The sequence below is a fragment of the Cherax quadricarinatus genome, chromosome 16, assembly GCF_038502225.1.
Source record: "Cherax quadricarinatus isolate ZL_2023a chromosome 16, ASM3850222v1, whole genome shotgun sequence".
In the NCBI taxonomy this organism is placed as follows: Eukaryota; Metazoa; Arthropoda; class Malacostraca; order Decapoda; family Parastacidae; genus Cherax; species Cherax quadricarinatus.
In genome coordinates, this window is record NC_091307.1 from 29292907 (window position 1) to 29319343 (window position 26437).

Below are 26437 nucleotides of genomic sequence, written 5' to 3' on the forward strand. Positions count from 1 at the left end.
ATGATGGTGAAAGTTTTTCTTTTTCGGGCCACCCTGCCTTGGTGGGAATCGGCCGGTGTGATAATAAAAAAATATATATATATATTATATATATTTTATATATATATATTATATATATATATATATATATATATATTAACCCTCCCCTCAAACATCTCCTTGCCAACCTCAACAGAACACATGACCATAACACAAGGCACAGATCACTCTTTGATGTTCCTCGTGTCCATCTCACACTATGCAAAAACTCAATGCACATAAAAGGCCCTAAAATCTGGAATTCATTACCTGTAAATATAAAAGAAACACTACCTGTTTATAAATTCAAGTCTCTTCTCAAAGATCACTTACTCACCCAAAACCAAATAAATACTGAATAACTGAACCTTATAAATTGTATATCTTAAATGTTTCTCACAATTATATCACATAAATGTTAAACCTAAAACCCAATCTAACTTTATTATTTTTTAAATACACTACCTAACAGAATACTCCATTCTACTGAATGTACAACAATGCATACAACCATATGACCTGTCTTTGTAATACTCACTTGTGCTTTATAGTAATCTGTTTACATTAAAGTTTTATCACTGATTTCATCATTGCTTAGTTAATCTTAAGTTAATTTTAAGCCAGCCCGTAATGCTATGCATAGTATAAGTGGCTTTGGCATGCTGCTCTTATCTGTATTTTTTGTACCTCTGTATGTGTGCTCAAATTTTAAATAAATAAATAAATAAATAAATATATATATATATATATATATATATATATATATATATATATATATATATATATATATATATATATATATATATATATATATATATATATATATATATATATATTATATTGTTTTTTACATCTGTAAGATAGACCAAGTCCCATAAATATAATATAATTTAAGCATCATAAATCTGGTCTACCCATGCCTATGTTTTTTTTCCATTGCTTAAATTTGGTGCTTATTCTTTTCTTCCAGGCAACACTTAATACACACTCATATTCTCACCTGCATCCAAAATCTTTTCCTTGATATCTGGTATGGAACTCTGAACTTTGTTCTGGATCTCTGTTGCAATAGAATCAAATGCTCGCTTCCCACGCTTCACCACGATCTCTATGTCATTCTCTATAAGGGTAGTAACTTCATCTAGTTTGGATTCAACATTCGGGAGCTGAAAATTAATAAAGAATTTACTAGAAATGTTAAAAATTTCAATTAATTCTGATATTTTTATACTGTATATAATAATCTTTTTCTTCATCTGGCATCTCTCATTTTAGTTCATATGTAAACATTTTGTGTTAATTACACAGTACACCAGCTATTAATGATTTTTACAAAAAATTTAACATAAAAAAAAAATAGATCTAAACCCTTAAGAGTCATAACATACCTGGGAGGAGAAAATTATGTCTGATCCAAGGAAGAGGAGGGTACCTCCAATTCCTTGGATTGTGTCTCCCATCAGCATCATGGACACCTTTTCAAGGGGATATCTTCAAAAAATCCTCAAACCCCACAAAAGTTAAGGCCAACAATTTTCTATGTACTTACTTAAAAGAAGACACTATCACATCCTATCAACAGTGCAGCTGACACTGGTTGTGTGTGACCTTTCAAAGATGGTACAAGGGTGCTTTGATATGGTCTTAATGACCTGTGTGTGCGCTCACTCACATATAATGCATGCACATGTGTACAGGCACTTCTCACTTAGCGACATACTCATTTACCGACCACTCGGAGTTACGACAGACACTCTGACCAGTAGGTATTGTATGCTACACGAGAACTTGAGTCATGGAAATGGGCAGTGAGGCATCTCAGTGTCAAACATCTTAATCTCCTTCCTGCAGCCACTCAGTACACTAGCTTTCACAGTCTCCAAGACTACATATTTGTACAAATTTTTACTTTATTGTGCACCTCATAGTACAAGACAGAGTTAGAAGATTAGCAGCACTTGGAAGAGGAAAAACAAGAGGAAAATGGAAGAAGTACAGAAGAAGTTAACTGTAAAGGGGCTTAGCTGTTGTGCTTATCTGTGTGTTTACATTCTCAGTGTCTTTTGTGGTACAATAGACCATGGTTTAGCACAAGTTTATCTGGCATGATTCAGTATAGCATGATTGAAGAATTGCAGCACAGTTTTATGTAACATGTCGTAAAATTAATTTAACACAGTTCAGTTTGCAGGAAGGAATAAAAACTTCCTTTTCTTCAAGTGGCCGCCTTGTTGTGGATCAATGGGGGAGACCTCCCGCCATCCCCCTACACCACCCTACCATCCCAGCATTTATATATCATATGCATTCAGTTTTTCTTCTCTGCTACAAGCTGGCTGTGTTTGTGAATTGTGTTTTGATCTTTTAATTACTATATCTTGTATCTGCCAAGCAATCATGACACCCAGTAGGCATATCAGTGTTGCTGAAAGTGGCAAGAAAAGGTATAAGCGTTTAAGACTTAGAATTAACAAACAAAACAAAGATATTAGACAAGAGATAACCTGTGGCGTAATGAAGTGACTGACTGACTAACTGACTTACAGATTGACTGACTTACTGACTTGAATGAATAGCTTACTGACTAGACTGAGTAACATACTTGACTTACTGACTTGACTGAATAACTTACTTGGCTTACTGACTTGACTGACTGAATGACTCGACTGACTGACTTACTGAATGACTCAACTGACTTACTGAATAACTTACTGAATGGCTTGACTGATTGACTTACTGACTTGAGTGACTGACCGACTGACCTGACTAAATGACTTGTCTGACTGAATGTCTTGACTGACTTACTGACTTGACTGACTTATTGACTTGAGTGACTGACTGACTTACTGAATGACTTGACTTACTGAATGATTTGACTGACTTACTGAATGACTTAAAGTTAGACACTCCAGAATAACCATCAACTTCAGTACCAAAACCTCTACCATCCACCTCAGCCCAGTAGGACCACAACATAACTCTCCACTCTCTTCACAATCATCCACAAACACCAGCACCCACAATTTAAGGTAGGAAATACTATTATTTCTGTTAAATTTGTAGTCTTAAGCAGTAAAAACAACATAATACATCACAACAATAAACTACAATTACATATTCACTTTTATTTTTGTAAGAGGTGGAGGCCTAAAACAAAAAAAAATTTGTTTGGTTTTTATGGGCTCTCAGGAATGTAACCCTATTTCTCCCTCAAGTTCTTCAGTTCATCTAACACGGTTTTTACCTAGCATGGCATTTTCAGAAACGTAACTACCGTGTTAAATGACTGTCTACTGTATCTAAAGGTAGGTGTTAGAAATTATTAGACTCAGTGAACGCAGTATGTCGATGGTAATAACAACAACAACAATCGCTCTGTAGCACTTAAATGTCAGCTACCAAACCTATATGAAGTACATACAGTAGGCCCTGCTTTACAGTGTTCTGCTAATACGGCAATTTCAAATTATGACCAAAATTTGCTAACGGTGAGTGGTCTTTCAAATACAGCATGCCCCACCTGGTTTGTTTACATTCTCATGAGGACATATTTCTATTATGTCTGGAAATTTTCCAAAATTTCATGCATTTTAAAGTTATTGCATATTTTATATGTACTCTGATAATTATAGTACTTATGTGTACCTGTACCTAAATATACTTACACACTGTGCTAGCATGCAAGTACACATTAAAATCACTAAAAGTCTCTCTATACTTTTGAAGACACCATATTAATAATCTCTTGGGCACATAAACCCTTTGATGGTTTCGGCCGTACTAGTACGGCTTACGACCCAGGGTTTTTGACGTACTAGTACGCTTAAATTCTAGCGCCCTCAAATCTAGTGGGAAAAAGCTGGTAGGCCTACATATGAAAGAATGGGTCTATGTGGTCAGTGTGCACAGTATAAAAAAAATCCTGCAGCACACAGTGCACAATGCCTTGTAGGACCATTTTTTTGGAATAAATCAGCGACTTTGCACTGTATTTTCGTATGGTATTTATTGTTGTATTCTAGTTTTCTTGGTCTCATTTTATAGAATGGAAGACATGTTACAAAAATTGAGATGATTTTGACTGGTTTTACAATGAAAAGTACCTTGAAATTGAGCTCAAAGTAGCAGAAATGTTCGATTTTTACCGAAGTTCAAAAGTAAACAAATCATGCCAAGCGTGCAATATACGTCAACTGGTGAGTCTAATATTCTTTTGCAAGTGCGCTGATATTATTTATACCATTTTTTACACTAATGCAGTAGTCTGCATAACAGTAAATCTTCTATTTTTTGTGAGAATAAAAATTCAAAGTGGAAAGCAAAAGAATGTAAGAGGGGCCTTGAGACGTGACTAATGAACAAAGGAAATGTCATTTTAGTGCCAGGAATGTCTTTCTTGTTTATTCTGGACCCTATTCGGAAATTGGCATCTTTTGAAATTTGTGTGAAATTGGCAAAATTGCTAAATTCTGACCACTGTATTGGATAGTTGAAATTGGTAAATGGGTGGTTTCTTGCACTCATTCGATAGAAAAAATGGAGTTCTAGCGAAATATTCATGTTTTTTGTCAACTAGTGCAGTGGAATTGGCCGAAAATGGGGCTCAAAGTGGGCAAAATCACCGATGCGTAAACATCGCCGAGACCGCTAACTTCGCGAGAGCATAATTCATTAAGTTTTCCATCAAATTTCATAATTTTGGTGTCATTATGATCGGGAAAAGATTCTCTATCTTTTCATAAGAATTTTTTTTTTTTTTTTTTAAATTTGGCCGACCCTGAGAACGAGTCTCGGAGAGGGCCTGTCGACCCTCGAAGGGTTAAATGTTGTCATTTCCATTAATCCACCTATGATATTTTTTTCAAACTTATATAATAAACATGTTACGTAACATATAAACACCCCACGATAGAATAAATTAACATAAATATGAGATGTGGTAGCCAGGTGACTTGTAGGACTTGTGGTTGCCAGGTGACTTGTAGTCCAACAGAGAAAATGTGTCACTATAATATTACTGAGGGTAACTGGAAAATTATTCCTTTTCTATGTCTTCGCTCAGAGTGTCATTTCTTCTAAAAATGGTGTTACAGGAGAATGGGAGTGTTTTTCTTTATTTATTCTACTGTATCAATGTGGAGACAACTTCTACACACTGTAAAGTGACGAAAACCAGAAGTGTTCGTCTAGTTTGTTTACATTATGTGTGGATGGGGTGGGGTGAGGAGTGCTGCCTTGGCTGGCTACCACCTGACTTCCTACAAATAAAACTCACCTCTTACCCTACATTAAGACTATGGTACAATGTACTGTATATGTATTTTATCGCTCTGGGGTGCTTTAATTAAATGTTGTAGCATATTATGTGTGGGTGAGGTGGGCTGACTTGGCTGGCTACCAAACTTCCCAAACCTGACTTCCTACAAAAAAAAACTCACCTCTCACCCTACATTAAGACTACAAACATTTTAAGGTAAGTAATGGGTATACTGTGTGTGTATTTTAATTTTTACTGTTTTTAATGCCTGGCTCTATTGCTGACTTCATCTATGTTAGTGTTAATGTGTTATCAGGCATTTATACGCATTAACCCTTAAACTGTCCAAACGTAGATCTATGTTTGCTTGCATAGTGCTCCGAACATAGATCTACGTTTTTTTACATTGTTTCTTATGGAGAAAATCAAGGTAGGAGCGCTACGTGTGCAAACGTAGATCTATGTTTGGACAGTTTAAGAGTTAATAAGTGGAAAAAATGGAGTTCTCCTTTCCGTTGATGTCTGCTTTCCAGCAGTAGCCTGGAACCTAACCTGCCATGTAAGTGGTGCCCTACTATATATGACATTTAAAGTGCTCCAGGGTGATCGTTATCATTATTACCATTGACATACCTTGTTCACAGAGTTTAATCATTTCTAACACCTACCTTTAGATGCCACAAGAGACGCTGAGAATGTAAGCACACAGATGAGCACACCAGCTAACCCTTTGACAGTGAACTTCTTTTGTACTTCTTCCATTCTTTGCTCTTCTTCCTCTTTCTACAATAAATACTCACCTCTCACTCTACATTAGGACTACAAATATTTTAAGGTAAGTAATGAGTGTACTGCATATGCATTGTATCACTAAAAGTAAATGCTACTCACCTCTCGCCCTACATTAAGAATAGTACAAATATTTTAAGGTAAGTAATGAGTGTACAGCATGTGTATTTTACTCATTTTTGTTTTTAATCCATGGTTCTATTCTTAGCATACTAAAAAAGTCATACATAGTGCAAAGGTGACATTAAAGCAATATCTAAAGATGGTTAACACAAACCTACTACCAGTACAGTACGCTTGAAATATCAGTAAGGGGCTGCTCCTTGGTTCACGACCAATTCGCTTACCAACCTACTCATAGGAACTTGACATGGTCATTAACTGAGAAGTACCTGTACTAAAAAAGATGGTGCTATGCCATGTACTTCAAAAGTTTTTTTTTTTTTTTTTTTTGTCACATTCTTCTTACACTAACTTTCACATATGCTATGCCATCATGTATTATTTTTCTCTTCACTCCTTGCTTTACTTGTAGAACAAAAACCAATTTTTGTAATTCCAGTATTTTAAATGTAATCCAAAAACTCTTCTAACATTGTTTGTGTTGGCTCTTACGATACTGTGAATGAAGAAGATTGATAAATTAAGTGTCACAAAGATTCTGTAACCTTAAAACTAAAACATGGAGATATATACAACACAACAGTAGGAAGTTCTGCAACACTAGGTCTATAAAAGAGTAATTCAGGATTTTACAGTTAAATACTGCACTTTCTTACTACAGACAACATATTACAATGGCATTCATACACATGGAAAAATATTTCACTAAAGCATGAGAGGGTGAATCACTAAGAATGAAAGCTCACACACAAAATGTATATACATATTTGCATCTATATAATATACTTCCACTTACTGTACATAAAATTTGTTTAAAGCACATACTGTACCATTAAGAAAAAAAATGAAAATACAAAATTTCTGACCATGCAGTGTCATTACCTTCATTAAGATTATTTTAATTTTAAATAGATATACTGTATAATTAAGCAGAGCTATAGATAATAATGAGAATTTAATATAAACTGAAAGCCTTGGGAAAGCTATAATTTTATAAAATATATAGATCAATATATGAATGGATCATGCCAATCATCTTTCATTTCTTGCATATCAAAATACTTATGCACACATGCAAGCATGCATGCACGTGCGCATGCACACACACACACACACACACACACACACACACACACACACACAACATGCATTCACATGTAAATAGGCAAGTGTACAAACATGCAGGAGTACACATGTGCAAGTGCATGGCAAGATGCTAGAAATCAGTTTCTGTAAATCAGTGGTAGACTGCTGAAAAGATGAATTATATACACAATTAATAATGACAAATAATCATAAATAAGTAGCTCCACACACCCCATAGTATTAAGAAAGGAAAAATAGATGACAAAAGTGAAAATGAAGGTCAAAGCACTGTGAAAAATGAAAATGATGAATAAGATAAAGAAGGAAGGAAACAAGGGGATTTACCATTAGAAGAGTGCCAAGGTAAAAGACATGGTAAGGAAAGTGCTTACCATCTGCATAGATAATGATCCAATCCACAAACTTATAATGAATGCAAGAGTAAGATATGAGCACACAATGGCAAGACAATGCAAAATACAAAATTAAAAAATAACATTTTTAAATTTGTAAAAAGGCAAGTGAAAAAAAAGAGGAAAATCAATCAATCAATCAATCAATTTTTATTTCCTTGCAAGATTACACTGAGATTATGAAATTACAAAAATGAGTTGCAATGCAAAGAGAGCCACTATCATGCCTAGGTATTGTGGGCAGACTTAATTTAATGGCTTACAGACTACTTAAGCCTTAATTAAACTGTCCAAATGTAGATCTACGTTTTTTTCAACATTTGAATGTAAAAAAAGTAAATTTTTTTTTTTTACATTTGAAAATGTGTAAAAAAAACTTTGATCTACTTTTTTTTTTTTATATTTGAAAATATGTAAAAAAAAAAACATAGATCTACTTCTGGAGCACTACATACGTGAACATGGATCTGCTTGGACAGTTTAAGGGTTAATGTTTAAGAAATTGAATATCATTTGTTTAAGTTGTACATCTTGTTTATTTATAGTACACAGTAATTTTACTCAGATAACAATAGTTTCAATAGTAAATATTGAAATTATATTATAGGAATATAACATTGTGAGTTGCTGAAAGTAGTTTACAGTATGAGAATGTTACTATTGGGTGTAAGGCAGTAATGTTTTGGGTAGGTATTTATACTACAAGGTAGTTTTAATCAATATATGAACTTTGGGCATCATGTTTTGAAGTTTTAAGATTTAGGTAATTGGGAGATTTTTTTGGTAAAGTTAAATACTGAGTAGTATTTAGTTTAGGGTGAGTTAATGGGTTTTGAGAAGAGTTTTAGATTGATGTACAGACCGGGTTACTTTAGAATTTACTAGTAATGAATTCCAAATTTTGGGGCCCTTTATGTGCATAGAGTTTTTACGCAGTGTGATATGGACACAGGGTACATCAAAAAGAGATCTATGTCTTGTGTTATGGTTGTGTGACCTGTTAAGGTTGGTGAGGAGAAGTTTGAGTGGAAGGTTTATGTTTGAGTGTAGTGTTCTATGTATGTAGTAGGCACATGTGTAAGTATGGATGTTCTTTACGGTGAGCAGTTTTAGACTTTTGAATTTTGGTGGGGTATGCTGTCGGCAGTGGGAATTTGTTATTCTGACTGCAGCCTTTTGCTGGGTTATTAGTGGCCTTAGGTGATTTAATGTTGTTGATCCCCATGCAAAAATCCCATATGTGAGATAAGGGTAGACGAGTGAATGATACAGTGCAAAGAGAGCTGATTGTGGAACATAGTACTATCTTTGATAGTATGCCTACTGTCTGAGATTTTCTTGGATATTTGTTGTGTGTGTCTGGAATCTGAGGCTACTGTCAAGGTGGATTCCTAGGAATTTTCCCCTCTGAGTCTTGCGATGGGTAATTCCTTTAGCATTATGTTAAGTAGAACATCTGCAGCTCTGTTCCCAAACTGAATGAAATAGGTTTTGTCAGTACTGAGGGTAAGCTTATTAGTCATCATACAGGTAGATATTTTCTGCAATTCAGCATTAACAGTGTTGGCCAGTATGACTGGGTTTGGGTGAAAGAAGACATATGTAGTGTCATCTGCAAATAATGTGTGTTTGAGTAGTTGTGATGCATGTGGTAGGTCACTGATGTATATGAGAAAGAAAAGTGGGCCAAGGACACTTCCTTGTGGAACACCAACTGTGATTGGTTGAGTGGAAGAATTTGCACCATTTGTGTACACATATTGGCTTCTGTTACCAAGGTATAAGAGGGAGTGCCCTCTTATACCATAGTGAGTTAATTTAATGTGCAGCAAATCATGGTCAACAGTATCAAAAGCTTTACATAAATCAATGAAGATTCCCAGAGGGACTTCTTGAGAGCAGCGTATGTTAGTTCTAGCATGTGTATAATAGCATCATTTGTGTTTTTATTATTCCTGAATCCAAACTGACAGGGGATTAATATGTTGTGTGAGACGAAGCAGGAATAGATCTGTTTATGAATTAATTCTTCAAAGATTTTAGAGATCAGAGGTAAGCTAAAAATTGGTCTATAGTTATTCAAGTCCGCCTGATCACCTCCTTTGTGGATCGGGGTGACCCTCGTTATTTTGAGAATTGCTCGGAAGGTGGAGGATTTGATGAATTTGTTAGTGTTGCAATTATTGGTGACAGTACTTGTGAAGCTTTTTTGTACATAGAGGTGGTAAGTTATTTATGTCTCCTGCCTTGTTTTTAAGGGTGTTGATGATGAATGAGACTTCTGTTGGGTTGGTTGGGGCTAAGAATAATAATATAGTATATTAAATCTACGTAGTAGGTTGGTAGACAGCAAAGGCCCAGGGAGGTACTACTGTCCTGCCAAGTGAGTGTAAAGCGGAAGCCTGTAATTGTTTTACACGATAGTAGGATTGCTGGTGTCGTTTTTCTGTCTCGTAAACCTGCAAGATTTCAGGTGCGTCTTGCTACTTCTATTTGCACTTACATCACACTACACATGCATGTACAAGCATATATATACACACACCCCTTTGGGTTTTCATTTATTTTTCTTACTACTTCTTGTTCTTGTTTATTTCCTCTTATCTCCATGGGGAAGTGAAACAGAATTCTTCCTCTGTAAGCCATGCATGTCATAAGAGGCTACTAAAATGCTGGGAGCAAGGGGCTAGTAACCCCTTCTCCTGTATACATTACTAAAGCTAAAAAGAGAAACTTTTGTTTTTCTTTTTGGGCCACCCTGCCTCGGTGGGATACGGCCGGTTTGTTGAAAGAAGAAAGTAAATTAAAATCTCCATGGGGAAGTGGAACAGAATTCTTCCTCCATAAACCATGCACATCATAAGAGGTGACTAAAATGCCAGGAGCAAGAGGCTAGTAACCCCTCCTCCTGTATACATTACTTAGTTTAAAGAGAGAAATTTTTGTTTGCTTTCTTGGCTACCCTGCTTCAGTGGGATACAGCCAGTTTGTTAAAAGAAGAAGAGTAGTATAATAACCCCTTAATTGTCCAAATGTAGATCTACATTCTCTCGCCCAGTGCTCCGAATAAAAAAAAAAAAAAAAAAAAAAAAAAATTTTTTAAAGAGGACTTTTTTTTTTACATAAAATAACATTAAAAAAATTCAGAGTCAGTACTTACAGAGATATAAGGTCAGAAAGTCGCCACTTGTTGCTCACCTGACAGCAACATGAAGCACTACTGCTTGCAGACACATTGCAAATATGTTTGTTCCATATTTTTTTATTTTCTCAGTTTTTATGATATGATAATTATGTTTTATAGTAGATCTTCTGATTTGATAGCCAACTGTTGTTTAGACACAAATATTATGTATGAAATTATTCATCATAATGTCACAAACACACATGTATAGATTGTTGCATGCATAGAGTATGTAATCTTCATTCGAAGGATGTTAACATACTCACATAGGCTGACTTCCCAACCAGCAAACCAGATACTAAGGATCTACCGGGGCCCCATTGTCAGAGCAGTATCTAGGTTCAGCCAATGAGAAGGTGGATCTGGCAGTTGTGAAGGTGATGTGGTTACCGCTCATGTTTTCACCCTTATTTCCATTCGAGAGCTGGTTGAAGCACAGTGGCCTGCATTCTATTGGTTTCAATTCTGCCTTGATTACCATTGCATGCACTAATACTTATTGCTGTACATAATGTATATAGTGTACATACTTTTGTCTATACTTGAAGGATAATATAATTCAAAGTTTTTCTGCTGTGTTTATTTTGCTCCCTTTACACCCAGGATAACAGGCTTTTGAGTACCTGGGTTGTAATATAGGTGATACTGTGCACCTGACTGAATCACATTCTATTATCTACAACTATATACAAGGTATGTACATATCCCAGTTGTTTCTAGTACTCCAGAACTGTATGATACACCATGAAGCATGGATTCATACAGAGTGCCACTCCACACTGCTGACATAAATCATGTGTCCTACTGTTGGGGTCACCTTGAGGTGTTAGTGCACACAACACACTTTTTCTGAGAATACTTCTTTTTGGAGTAGATGATACTGGTATCAGTTAGTGACAGTTAGCGAGGATTCGGTCTGGCACTTTCCCCACTGGATGTGGTTCGTGGACAGGTCGCTGTTGAGGAGCAAGTACAGGTGTGGTACCATACTTTTTTGCTATCTGCTTGATGACACTCAAGAGCGAATTCTGCATAATGTATTTCATACATATCGAAGGCATTGAGACTGCAATGTCTACAAGGTGGAAAAACACTCATGTACCACTTGTGACTCCTAGGCACACAGTCAACAAACCCTATCACCATGTCACACTTGTCAACTAGTCGCATATTGTTCGTGTAGTCGATGACAGCAGCTGGTTTTACAAGATGTTCATTGGTGTCCCTGTTCACTTCATCTGTTTGTACCATCTCCTTTCTGTGGATGGTTGACAGCAATGTCACATCCCATTTGTCATGCCACATCAGTGTCATGATGTCATTGGCATGAAACACTTACCCTGCACCTTCACCACTGCCTCCACTGAACCTTTGCATATGTTTTTTATTTCTTTTCACTGTTCCACATATATCAGTTTTGTTCACATGTAGGAAATCAGCAAACATAGGGCTTGTATACCAGGTATCTGTGAACAATGTATGACCGTTGCCAAGGTATGGCCCCATCATCTTGCGAACAACATTACTGGAAATGCCCAACATCCGCCTGTCATCATCAAGTGCGTTTCTCCTGGTGTAGACAATGACGTCCAACACTATACCACTCTCACAGTCACACATAAACAGTTTTATACTAAAGCAATTATGTTTGCTCAGTATACATTGTTTGAATGAGTCATCCCTTGAACAGAATCAAGGACTCGTCGACAACAATGTTCTTGAATAGATAAAAGTAGGCACTGAATTTCTGCTTCAGATACATAAACACTTCCTGGATTTTGTATGAAAGGTCATTTCTATTGAGCCTATTCCTGTCTGAGAAGTGCAACATTCATAACAACAGAGTGAATCTGTTGCAGGGAAGGAGGTCACAGAAGAGGTGCCTGGCCGAGGTACTTGGCTGAGGGTCTGGTGTGGCCCCGCTGGCCACCCTAGAGGTGATGGGCTGAAGGTCATCTGGCTAGCGTCAACATTTTCACCAATTACTTGATCATTAGTGGCCATATCGGTCTCAAATCCACTAAACTCACATCCTAAATCACTTTCCTCAAATAAGAGTGTGTTAATACAACAAGGCGTGAGTGAATCACGAGGGTTTGCCATGATGTTGACCCATGATGTTGATCCAAGACTTTAAGGGTTAAGAATTAATCTAAGTTTGCCCGAAATGCCTAGCCATGCTACTAGATGTTCTAGTGGCCTCCTCTGTAATTAGTATTTTATTACATGTAAACCACACAATAACCAAAATCTGTAAACCCCGCACTGTAATCCTTATAGAGAATAAACTTTGATTTAATTTGATTTGATTTGAGGATGGAGCTTAAACTAACTGGTGCTACCATGCTGTACCGCAGGGTCCCGATTTTTTTCACATGGTGCACAGTGAGTGCGCAGACCCATTCTCTCATGTCTAGGATGCTCAGGCCTATAGCGCCAAATTTGAAGGTACAAAAAATAAAACGTTGATCTACATTCGGAGCGCTAGTGGTAAGAACATAGATCTACATTTGGACAGTTAAGGGGTTAAAACTGTGGAAATCACAGTGCGCTCAGCATTCTGGACAGGAGTAAAATTAGCAAATAGAGTAAAACAATAAATATTCAAGATGTAGTATTAGTACATTAGTATCAAATATTTTGTTGAACACACTAGGTCATTATACACAAGAATTAATTAAACAGAAGAAAATATTATGAATGGTCTAAGAACAAATATGTTGGTGTAAAATTTTTTTAAACATTCTACATTATATCTAGTTAGTGAACATCTAAATTGACAATGTTGTAAAAATGCTGATTACGCTGCAGCAACATGATTTACACTATAGTAACAGCAATACAGTGGACCCTCAGTTAACAATGCCATTGGATAGCGATAAAATCGGATACAGATACTTTCTGCACCAAAATATTGGCCTGGCTAACAATAAAAAACTCAGTTAAGGGCATTTGTCCAAAATGTGTCTGCACGACCTGAGCCACTCCAGTGTGGCTAGTGTGCCATTGTTTACAAGCCACTGCGAACAATTCCATGCAAACATGCGATACATTTTGTATTATTCCATTGTTTTTAGTGATTGTAACTGCTAAATAAGCCACCATGGGCCCAAAGAAAGCTTCTAGTGCCACCCCTGTGGTGAAAAGGGTGAGAAATACTATCAAATTGAAGAAAGAGAATCGCAAAATACGAAAGTGGAGTGCGTGCATCCAAGCTGGCCAGGTTGTATAACAAACCCAATCAACCATTGTTACTACCTTGACCAACAAAAAGGCAATCAAGGAAGCTGTTGTTGCAAAAGGTGCAAATCTGCTTACAAAACAGACATCGCAAATGCTCGAAGATGTGAAGAGACTGTTGTTGGTGTGGGTCAACGAGAAACAATTATTAGGAGATAGTGTTTCACTGTCAATTATATGTGAAAAGGCAAGGCAGGTGCATGATGATCTAATTAAGAAAATGCCTGGAACTAGTGCTGATGTTAGTGAATTTAAGGCCAGCAAAGGTTGGTTTGAGAGATTTAAGAATCACAGTGGCATACACAGTGTGATAAGGCATGGTGAGGCTGCCAGTTCTGACAAAAAAGCGGCTGAAAAATGTGCAGGACTTTAAGGGGTACATAGAGGCTAAAAAATTAAAACCCCAACAAGTGTTCAATTGTGATGAAACAGGCTTGTTTTGGAAGAAAATGCCAAACAGGACCTACATTACTCAGGAGGAAAAGGCACTCCCAGGACACAAGCCTATGAAAGAGTTTGCTAGTGAATCACTCAAACTCCCAGTGTTTTCAAGAAAAACAGTGTCGACAAGCCTAATTTGTGTGTGATGTGGAGGGCAAACAGTAAGGCATGGGTCACTAGGGACATATTCCACGAAAAAATGCCTCCTGGAAAATAAATTGGAACTCAAGTGCCTCCTGGTATTAGACAATGCTCCTGCTCATCCTCCAGACTTGCAGGAGTGAATTGTGGGGGACCTGAGTTTCATAAAAGTGAAGTTTTTTGCCTCCTACCACCACTCCTCTCCTCCAGCCCATGGACCAGCAGGCCATTTCAAATTTCAAAAAACTGTATACCAAAGCAGTGTTTCAAAAGTTCTTTGAAGTGACTTCAGACACTGAATTGACCCTAAGAGAGTTCTGGAAAGATCACTTCAGTATCCTCAGTTGCATAAACCTTATAGGTAAGGCTTGGAAGAGAGCGACTTGCAGGACTTTAAACTCTGCTTGGAGAAAATTGTGGCCACAATGTGTACAAGAGGGGGATTTTGAAGGGTTTGGGGCTAACCCTCAGGAGCCTATACCAGTTGGGGAAGTCCATGGGGTTGGAGGTTAGTGGCGAGAATGTGGAAGAGTTGGTGGAGGACGACGATGAAGAGCTAACCACCGATGAGCTGCAAGAGCATCTGCATCAGCAACAGACCACAGCTGAGGAAATTGCTTCAGAGGAGGGGGAAGAGAGATGGAGGAAGTTGCCTTCTTCAACGATTAAGGACATTTGTACAATGTGGACAAAGGTGCAAGCCTTTATGGATGAACACCACCCTGACACAGCTGTTGCAAGCCGTGCTGGTGAATTTTACAATGACAATGTTGTGTCCCATTTTAGGGAAATCTTAAAGACACGCCAGAAACAGAGCTCCCTGGACAGATTTTTGTTGCGACAGGGGTCCAGTGACTGTCAAGCTGGTCCTACTGGCATTAAAAAAAAAAGAAGGGGGGTAGCCCCAGAAAAGGACTTGCTACCTAAAGTCCTTATGGAAGGGGATTCCCCTTTCAAACAATAATACACCTTCATCCTCTCCCTTCCCCCCCGTCTCATCACTCATCAATAAGTCTTCAATAAAGGCAAGTGTCATTTTATGAATTATTAATGTACATTAATAAATATTTATTCTGCATGTCTCATTGTTTTCTGTGTAGGAAAATATATATTTCATGTGAAAAAATAATTTTTTTTAATACTTTTGGGTATCTGAAATGGGTTAATTGGATTTCCATTATTTCCTATGAAGAAAATTAATTCAGATAACGATAAAATTGCTTAAGGACAAGCTCTCTGGAACGGATTAATATCATTAACTGAGGGTCGACTGTACAAATCTAGAAGTAACAGAGCTAAGAGATGCAAGTTTAAGTCTAACACAGTGGCAGGGATTAAGGTGTTAAGTTACAGTATACCAAGTATTGCTATATTCTTATTTGCAAGTAAATACATGTGTAAAAATCATTATATACAATATTCATTATATAATTTTGAATTTTCTCTTATGTTTTAGTTTTTAACTTGCTCATTCAAACCATTATGTTTTATATACCCTTTGAATTCTTGAAATCAGATCAAGTTGCATTCATAACAGTTTGCTATTTAATGCTCTAGGTCATGCTGCATTAATCTGGTTAATAAGCCATTATATCTATTTAGGACAACTTTTCAAAAAAACACTGTACAACTGATTGAAAAATTATACTACTAAGTAACAGCTGGATTATGACAAACCATGCAATGCCTTTTTAGCTAAGTCTTGTTTTTATGTCTGCTCAAAATGCTGTGCATAACTATAGACTTTTTTAATAAGTATACTAAATACAAACTCATTCACTGTAATACTCACGTGCATTTGAAAAATTATTAATTATTACTATACAGAATGATTACTATTAACACAGTATTACAAAATCCTTAAAAAAAATCAATGAAAGAAAAATGCTGAGGGTTTCTAAACATGTCCACAGACATGAAATAAACAGCTGCTGTATGAATGATTACCCAATCTTATGCCATTCAAAACACTCCTCCACTCTTCAAAAATTTAAACTTAGCCAATATACATATTTACTCATAATACAGGACAATCAATTCTGATATAAACCCTGCACTGAATTTCTTACTTGATAGCCACAACAGAACCCATTGGCATAACACAAGAAAGAAAAACAATATACGTATAATAAAAATTTACGTTTAGGTTTAGTCTTCCCAAAATGCCTCGGCATGATAGTGGCCTTCTTTGTACTTAACAAATTAAAATTCTAATCACACATTGTAAATACTGCAAATAAATAAATCTTTAAATTTATGAAAACCTCTGATATCTCTGTTCCAACTCAGTATATCTGTATAAAAAAACTCAATGCATATAAAAAGCCCTAAAATCTGGAACTCTGTTTGAAGATTCCAAAGATTACCTATCTGCCAACTACTTAAAAACTACTGTTAAAGAGCACCTCCTTACCTTAATGTGATTTTGACAGCAATATACTATGTCAAACAAATCCTGAAACTGCTGTTTTCATCCAATTCAGTCACTGTTCTTTTTCCAGATTTGCTTCAACTCTCATATATCATTATATAGTCATGTATACTCTTATCATATTTTACATTGTAATTTAACTAGTACAGTACTACACACCCTGCTAAACTTAACAATTACATGTACATCAAATGTGATTTTTATTAAGAATTAACCGAGTAAATTTTAATTATAGTAAAGGCTAATTTTTTGCCTGAGATGCTATGAATTCTATGGGCCTCCAGTTTATTGTATGTCCTGTGCAATAATACTTAAATTTAGATTAATATTTGCATCTGTATTTGACTAATATTTACAATAATGCCTACAAACATTATAGCAAATTGTTTTAGTAAAACCTTCAACAAATTATTTTTGCAAAAAATTTCAGCAGAATTTGCAAGTTTATTTTAAGGCTGCCAGGAATGCTTTGCATAACCATGGGCTTTCTATATCCACATGTCAATGTCCCCTCCTCTTGAATCAATTATAAACCATATGTAATGTGTTAATGAAGTCACAAAATGCTCTAAATTCAGGAAAAATTAGAGACTGAATAACAAGTGTACGTGTGAGCGAGCACAGACAAACTGATGCAGGTGGCCTACATCCCAGAAAACAATGAAAACAGACAGGTTTTGGACGTGGCCACTTTGACCCATACCAGACAAGTGTCAGTCATCAGGCTCAGCCAACTGGACACTATCACTCTAGGCAAAATCTGGAATTACTGAATTTTGTCTATTTTGTCTGATACTTCCAATGTTTGTCTGACCATTTTTTTCATCCAAAATTAACAAAGTCCATTAACAAGAGGTTTTACTCCAGTTTCCTAAATACATAACAACTAAACTAGTATGTGTGTTTGTAGTAATGTGTCCATATCTAAACAAATAATATTACATTAAAATAGATCCAGCCTATAAAGAGCATTTAAAATCTCTGCAAAAGACTTCATTGAAAGACAATAAAATGGGAGATAAACTGATGGAAGTATAAAAAGAAACCAGATAGAGAAGCACTATTTGTAACCAACACAGGAAACAAGGAGCCCACAATTTTCAATTAAGTACAAAAATACAGTTCTCTTAATATGGTAGTACAAATGGCAGTAATAGAGTTAAAGTGTGGTGGTAGATGTGTACTGGTGGTGGTTGTGTAGTACAGTGGTTTGTAGATGTGTCATGTAGTGGTAACAGATGTATAGTGATGGCAGTACAGCAAATACTATAACAAGTGGAATTTTCATCAAACATTTATGATTCATTAATAAAAACAGACACCACAAGTAAAGGCCTACTGCAGGAATAAACAAGTACTGTAATTGTGAAGAGGAAAATATACACAGTGACCATGCACAACTTATGAATTTGCCATAAAATTAAAATAATAATCTTACATGCAACACAGTTTTCATAAACACTGAAAGAAGTTGAATACAGAAGCAGCATTCTCATTATTTATCTACAAATTTAATTAATGTGGTTACATTACATGGTGTGCAGGTTACCTGAGGCAAAACATCGGTCTCCAGATACTGTGAGGAAGGAACCACACACGTTAGTACCATTGCCCTTATCAACCTCTAGTGGGTTACTCAACTTTTAGCTTATACATAAGAATACCTTAAGATTAATTAGAATTTAAATCCAACTCTTAAAGTACTGTACTTAATGTAGATTACGAATAATAATGCTCTTCTATCACATTTAGTATGGTATCCCAATATATCTCATAATAAACAATGTTATGGAGAGAGAAATAAAAGGGGGCTATTCCCCATCTTTTATTTTTCCCCATTGGCCAGCCCCATTATTGGTTACTGGTTCCAGCAATCACTGCCCCAGCTGCCCACTCTAAGGCCAAACCTCTTAAACTAGAAATATGCATGGCGTTACAAGAATAAAAGCTATTAAGGAATACAGAAGAAAGCAGAAATGTGTCACCAATACAAGCAGACGTTTAAAATTTACAAAATATTTGATAAGTTTATAAGAAAAAAAAGGGCCTACATTCACCACCTGAGAGAAGTTTGTGAAATATATAATGTGCATTTTCAATTACATACATAAAATACTATAACTCCTTACAATGAAATAAGGCCACTTTAGAGTATTTAATGTCTTGTTCAAAACAGCTAAATTTTACTTTAAATAATTAAAAGCATATTAAACTCAGAGTTCTCAATTAAAGCTGTTTATATAGTGCTATACCGATTAATTATCTCCAAGTGTCAGCATCAGGCACACAATTCCACCAAGATAAAGTTGGAATTTACCAGTATGCTGGATCAACATTTAAAAAAAAAAATGCTTACAGGTAGAAAAAAATTAATTGGTATGCAGTGTCATTATTTTTAGTTACCTCCCTCAGTGCTGTGGTCTGCCAACCATGTACTGACTGCAAAAAAAAAACTATAAAATGACCCAGCATTATCATTACAACAAGTTGCATGTTGACATAACTAGCCATACTTTGTTACAGTACATTAGATCCTCCTTTAGTGCAATCTTCTTATGTGCATTTGAAGCAAGATTCACGTATGGTGGTTAGGCCACTTAACCTTTCATACTGCTCTTTTCCTGTCTACCCATAACCTTTCCATTGCTCTATCCTACCCATTCTTGCTGTCATCAAGCTCATGGCCTAAGGGGAAAAAAGGATGGGGAGAGGGGAACCCACTGTATGTTAACTTCGGATTTTAATACAAGTCTTGTGTTAGTCCCCCCTGCCCCACTGTGCAATTTCATCTAAAATCTGGCAATTAGGAGAGTTGTGGGAGGTTGCACTGCAGCAGAGGTCTAAAGATAAGGGGTCTAAGAAGGAGGGATAAAGAACATAAAGACATCAAGGTTTTGGTCGTATGGGGGGGGATAGAAGTTAGGGAAATAGATGGGAATAAGTGAGTGGGAGACAGGAAGGGAGCAATCTAAAACCAGGTGCTGTGTGGTAGAGGTACAGTGGAGGCTACTCCAGCTAACCTCACTACACACTACTGGTAAACTTCACTCTCACTCACTCCCACCCACCTTCTACACTCACTTTCAAATAATAAAATATAAATAATAAGAATAAAGATAAATATAATAATGATAAGAAACAAAAGGGATAGTGAATATATTATTTCACTCATATACACTCTACTAATTCTTGTACAATATGTTTGGGGAAAGGAGGAGGAGGATTTCATATTGAAATCAGTGTGAATGGTACCCAAGTTACTGAAACAAGTAATACAATTTAGCCGAGGAAACAAATAGTATAAACTTACAATATATAGTAGGTAGGACAATTCACCTCTAGGAATTCAATCAGCCACTAGCTTTACACAAAGAATAGACTTGTCCACCAGAGTCAGAATTCCAAGAAACAAACACCCTCACCTAATTTAAGGATATTTTCTTACTTGAACAAAAGACCTGAGAAACCAGTACGCAGGTGTCCTCTCTTGGGAATTGTTATAGTTTTAACACCTCCATAATATGGCCAGGGTGTGGCAAATTATCACTGGCTAGTCAAACCCTACTGTGACCTGGTATGTGAAACAAACTCCTGCATCACATTTTCAAGGAGGCTAGAGGAAAAAGGAGGCTAGAGAAAAGGGGGACAGAGAGAAAAGAGGGGGTGAGAGGAAAGAGGGGGCTAGAGAAAAGAGGGGGGCTAGAGAAAAGAGGGGGGCTAGAGAAAAGAGGGGGGCTAGAGAAAAGAGGGGGCTAGAGAAAAGAGGGGGGCTAGAGAAAAGAGGGGGGCTAGAGAAAAGAGGGCCCTAGAGAAAAGAGGAGGGCTAGAGAAAAGAGGAGGGCTAGAGAAAAGAGGAGGGCTAGAGAAAAGAGGGGGGCTGGAGGAAAGGCGGGGCTAGAGGAAAGAAGGCTAAAGGAAAGGGGGGCTAAAGGAAAGGGGGGCTAAAGGAAAGGGGGGCTAAAGGAAAGGGGGGCTAAAGGAAAGGGGGGCTAAAGGAAAGGGGGGCTAAAGAAAAGGGGGGCTAAAGAAAAGGGGGGCTAAAGGAAAGGGGGGCTAAAGGAAAGGGGGGCTAAAGGAAAGGGGGGCTAAAGGAAAGGGGGGCTAAAGGAAAGGGGGGCTAAAGGAAAGGGGGGCTAAAGGAAAGGGGGGCTAAAGGAAAGGGGGGCTAGAGGAAAGGGGGGGCCTAGAGAAAAGGGGTTTAAGGAAGGTCTAGATGGAAAGAAGTCTGGGGGGAAAAGAAGTCTGGGGGGAAAAGAAGTCTGGGGGGAAAAGAAGTCTGGGGGGAAAAAGAAGTCTGGGGGGAAAAAGAAGTCTGGGGGGAAAAAGAAGTCTGGGGGGAAAAGAAGTCTGGGGGGAAAAAGAAGTCTGGGGGGGAAAAAGAAGTCTGGGGGGAAAAAGAAGTCTGGGGGGAAAAGAAGTCTGGGGGGAAAAGAAGTCTGGGGGGAAAAGAAGTCTGGGGGGAAAAGAAGTCTGGGGGAAAAAGAAGTCTGGGGGGAAAAGAAGTCTGGGGGGAAAAGAAGTCTGGGGGGAAAAGAGGGAAAAGAAGTCTGGGTTAAAAAAAAAAAGTCTGGGTTAAAGAAAGTCTGGGGGAAAAGAAAGTCTGGGGGAAAAGAAAGTCTGGGGGAAAAGAAAGTCTGGGGGAAAAAGTCTGGGGGAAAAGAAGTCTGGGGGAAAAGAAGTCTGGGGGAAAAGAAGTCTGGGGGGAAAAGAAGTCTGGGGGGAAAAGAAGTCTGGGGGGAAAAGAAGTCTGGGGGGAAAAGAAGTCTGGGGGGAAAAGAAGTCTGGGGGGAAAAGAAGTCTGGGGGGAAAAGAAGTCTGGGGGGAAAAGAAGTCTGGGGGGAAAAGAAGTCTGGGGGGAAAAGAAGTCTGGGGGGAAAAGAAGTCTGGGGGGAAAAGAAGTCTGGGGGGAAAAGAAGTCTGGGGAGAAAAGAAGTCTGGGGGGAAAAGAAGTCTGGGGGGAAAAGAAGTCTGGGGGGAAAAGAAGTCTGGGGGGAAAAGAAGTCTGGGGGGAAAAGAAGGGGGGAAAAGAAGTCTGGGGGGAAAAGAAGTCTGGGGGGAAAAGAGGGAAAAGAAGTCTGGGTTAAAAAAAAAAGTCTGGGTTAAAGAAAGTCTGGGTTAAAGAAAGTCTGGGGGAAAAGAAAGTCTGGGGGAAAAGAAAGTCTGGGGGAAAAGAAAGTCTGGGGGAAAAGAAAGTCTGGGGGAAAAGAAAGTCTGGGGGAAAAGAAAGTCTGGGGGAAAAGAAAGTCTGGGGGGAAAAGAAAGTCTGGGGGGAAAGAAAGTCTGGGGGAAAAGAAAGTCTGGGGGAAAAGAAAGTCTGCAGGAAAGTAAGTCTGCAGGAAAGAAAGTCAGGGGAAAAAAGCCAGGGAGAGAAAGTCTGGGGTAAAGAAAGTCTGGGGTAAAGAAAGTCTGGAGGAAAGGAAGTCTGGGGGGAAAGAAAGTCGGGGGAGGGAAAGGAAGTCAAAGGGGGGGAAGTCAGGGGGGAGGAAATGGGGGGGGGTGGAGGAAGTCGGGGGAAAGGAAGTCCGGGGAAAGGAAGTCCAGGGAAAGGAAGTCCAGGGAAAGGAAGTCCGGGGAAAGGAAGTCCGGGGAAAGGAAGTCCGGGGAAAGGAAGTCCGGGGAAAGGAAGTCCGGGGAAAGGAAGTCCGGGGAAAGGAAGTCCGGGGAAAGGAAGTCCGGGGAAAGGAAGTCCGGGGAAAGGAAGTCCGGGGAAAGGAAGTCCGGGGAAAGGAAGTCCGGGGAAAGGAAGTCCAGGGAAAGGAAGTCCGGGGAAAGGAAGTCCAGGGAAAGGAAGTCTGGGGAAAGGAAGTCCGGGGAAAGGAAGTCCGGGGAAAGGAAGTCCGGGGAAAGGAGGTCCGGTAGACTGTCACATACCTTCCACCCGGGTAGATTTGTTTGTGACTTGATAAAGCCCACTGTGTGGGTGAAACGTTGTCAATAAAGAATCACATTATACTGCATATGTGTTTATATTTCCATTGTGTCAGTATTTTATACCATTTATTTCCACCATCCTTTACACTTAATTTCTTAGGGCCCATGCTTAGAAAAATGAAATTTGACCGAATGACTGTCAAAAATGTAAAAACCATGAGAGAAATGCTCCCACAGCGAGGTAAACAGTGCACTGAGTTGGTGGCGCTCATTATTATAATAACAACAATAATAATTATTATTATTAATTCAGGTAACTACAGCACAAATCCAATTCCCTAGATCAAGAGCCCCTCACCAGAATCAAGGTTCCTTGATGCTGGTGAGGGGCTCTTGATCTAGGGAATTGGATCTGTGCTTCAGTTACCTAAATTAATAATAATAATAATAATCATAATAATAATAATAATAATAATATTATTATTATTATTATTATTACGACAGAGCTTCAGTTCCCTAAATCAATAATAATAATAATAATAATAATAATAATAATAGTAATAATAATAATATGTACATAATTCAGAATGCTGCTGCTAGTTGGCACAGCTGATGCCAAAACATCCGGTAAGCAAAGTAAAAGGGCACTAATGCAACTAATGTGACATTTTATTGTGGCAACGTTTCACTCTCCAAGAGCTTTATCAAGCCGAAACGTTGCCACAATAAAATATCACATTAGTTGCACTTGTGTCCTTTCACTTTACATAATGTCGGTAATTCTACCAACATTATTGCTTTCCGGTAAGCAGTACACATGTTTACATAACTGTAGGAACAGTTTTCTTGTGCTTGCTTGCATTTTTTTTACAGTCATTTGGCCAAATTTCTTTTTAATAACCATGGGTCCTAAGAAAATAAGTGCAAAGGACAGTGCTGAGAAGAAAAAGAAAATGATTTCCTTGAACTTAGCCAGATAATACCAGCTTAGTACATCTACAATATGTAGATACTAAAGCTGTATCAGTTATGTTCAGTGATTAAAAAAATAAATTGTATCAGTTAAATTCAGTGATAAAACAAAAGAATGTTGTTATTGGAGGTTTACAGGGCCACTGACATCATATGCCGCAGCCTCAACCTCCCCCACCATCTCTGCTCCAAGTGTGTAGGTACATAAACACTTTATATAAACAGTTTAACATTTCTTTACATTCTGTAGTGTATTATGATTTATTTCTGCAATTAGCCTCACAAATACTCCATTTTCTCTTACAATAAGAACAAGGGAAGATACTATAGTCAAAGTTAGACAGGAAATGGCGGATGCTTCCGCTGCTGCCTCTGCCACAATATTATGGCCTATTTTATTCATTCTAGAGTACAGTGGACCCCCACTGTTCAGCGGCTGCGACTTTCGTGAAATCCGACTTTTGGCAAGTTTTTTCGACAAAATTTCACTTCGCGGTTCATTATTGGGCTCATGATTCAGCAATTGTCCGGTATGCATCCACCCCTCAGCGCGCGCACAAAGCCAGTCTCCTGCACCATTCACACTCGGTGTGCCACTGTTTACCAGCACGTGACCATCACCCCACGGGTTCATACATTTCATAACAATCTATTGTTTTTTTGTGCTTGCAACTGCTAAGTAAGTCACCATGGACCCAAGGAAAGCTAGTGCCAGCCCTTTTGTAAAGAAAGTGAGGAACATGATTGAATTCAAGAAAGAAATCATTGAAAAATATGAGCGTGGAGTGCATGTTACAGAGCTTGACAGGATGTATGGCAAACCCCATTCAACCATCACTTCGATCGTGGCGAAGGGAAAGGAAATAAAGTGTGCTGCTGTTGCAAAAGGGGTAGATATGCTGACAAAAAAAAGAGATCGCAAACCCTCGAAGAAGTGGAAAGGTTATTGTTGATGTGGACTACCCAAAAACAGTTAGAAGGAGATAGTATTATGCAGTCGATAATATGTGAAAAGGCAAGGCAGTTGCTTGATGATCTAATTAAGAAAATGCCTGGAACTAGTGCTGATGTTAGTGAATTTAAGGTCAGCAAAGGTTGGTTTGAGAGACTTAAGAAGCGTAGTGGCATACACAGTGTGGTAAAGCATGGCGAGGCTGCCAGTTTTGACAAAAAAGCGGCTGAGAAGTTTGTACAGGAGTTTAAGGGGTACGTAGACACTGAAGAATTCCAACCCCAACAAGTGTTCAATTGTGATGAAACAGGCCTCTTTGGAAGAAAATGCCAAAGAGGACCTACATCATGCAGGAGGAAACTGCACTCCCAGGACACAAGCCTATGAAAGACAAGCTAACTCTCATGTTTTGTAGTAATGCTAGTGGGGATTGCAAAGTGAAGTTTTTACTGGTGTATCACTCTGAAAATCACAGTGTGTTCAAGAAAAACAGTGTCACCAAGAGTAATTTGTGTGTGATAAGAACATAAGAAAGAAGGAACACTGCAACAGGCCCACTGACCCATGTGGAGCAGGTCCATGCCCCCCCCCCTGGGATTAGCCCAATGATCCAAAAGTCTTCAGTAAAGGTAAGTGTAATGTTGTTATTATTTTATATATGTATATACTTGATTTCTCATTGTTTTCTGTATGTAAATCTTTATTTAACCCTTAAATGATCCAAATGTATATATACGTTTTTTCAACATCTGAAAGTATGTAAAAAATGTAGATCTTTTTTTTTGTTTTACATTTGAAAATGTGTAAAAAAAGCTTTTTACATTTTTTTTGTTACATTTGAAAATATGTAAAAAAAAGTAGATCTACTTTTGTAGCACTATGAATTTGAATGTCAATTTGTTTGGACCGTTTAACCCTTTGACTGTTTCAGGCCCCTTTCTGAAACTGTCATTCTATGTCGCTCAATTTTTAAAAAAAAAAAAAAAAAATTATTTTTTCTTATGAAATGATAGAGAATCTTTTCCCTATGGTAATGACACCAAAAGTTCGAAATTTGGTCGAAAACTCATGGAATTATGCTCCCGCGAAGTTAGCGGCCTCAGCAACATAAGCGTATCGGCGATTTCGCCAACTTTGAGCCCTATTTTCAGCCAATTCCATTGTTCCAGTTGACCAAACTCATAGCTATTTCTTTAGAACTCCATTTTATCTATCAGCTGAGTAAAAGAAACCTCCCATTTACTAATTTGGACTACCCAATAGGGTGGTCAGAAATTGGCAATTTGGCCAATTTCACGCAAACTAAAAAAGATGTCAATTTCAAAATAGGGTCCAGAATAAACAAGGTAGACATTCGTGGCACTAAAATAACATATGCTCTGTTCATTAGTCACATCTCTAGGCCCCTCTTATATTATTATTGCTTTCTATTTTGATTTTTTATTCATACAAAAAAATACAAAATTTACTGTTATGCAGACTACTGCATTATTGTAAAAATGGTATAAATAATATCAGT

At 37.7% G+C, this 26437-nt stretch overlaps 1 protein-coding gene across 16 annotated transcripts in view; it reads right to left on the reverse strand.

The window, feature by feature from the left end:
* LOC128688974 (prominin-1) overlaps positions 1-26437 on the reverse strand; it is a 1112830-nt gene that overhangs the window by 215674 nt on the left and 870719 nt on the right. For 14 of the 16 annotated variants that reach the window (XM_070085554.1, XM_070085553.1, XM_070085548.1 and 11 more), the window contains 2 exons: positions 18673-18699; positions 1019-1184 (listed from right to left, as the gene is read on the reverse strand). In XM_070085554.1, the coding sequence (XP_069941655.1) occupies positions 1019-1184; positions 18673-18699 (193 nt within the window). The remainder of the gene's footprint in view (positions 1-1018; positions 1185-18672; positions 18700-26437) is intronic. The other 2 variants (XM_070085551.1, XM_070085543.1) reach the window with 1 other exon arrangement.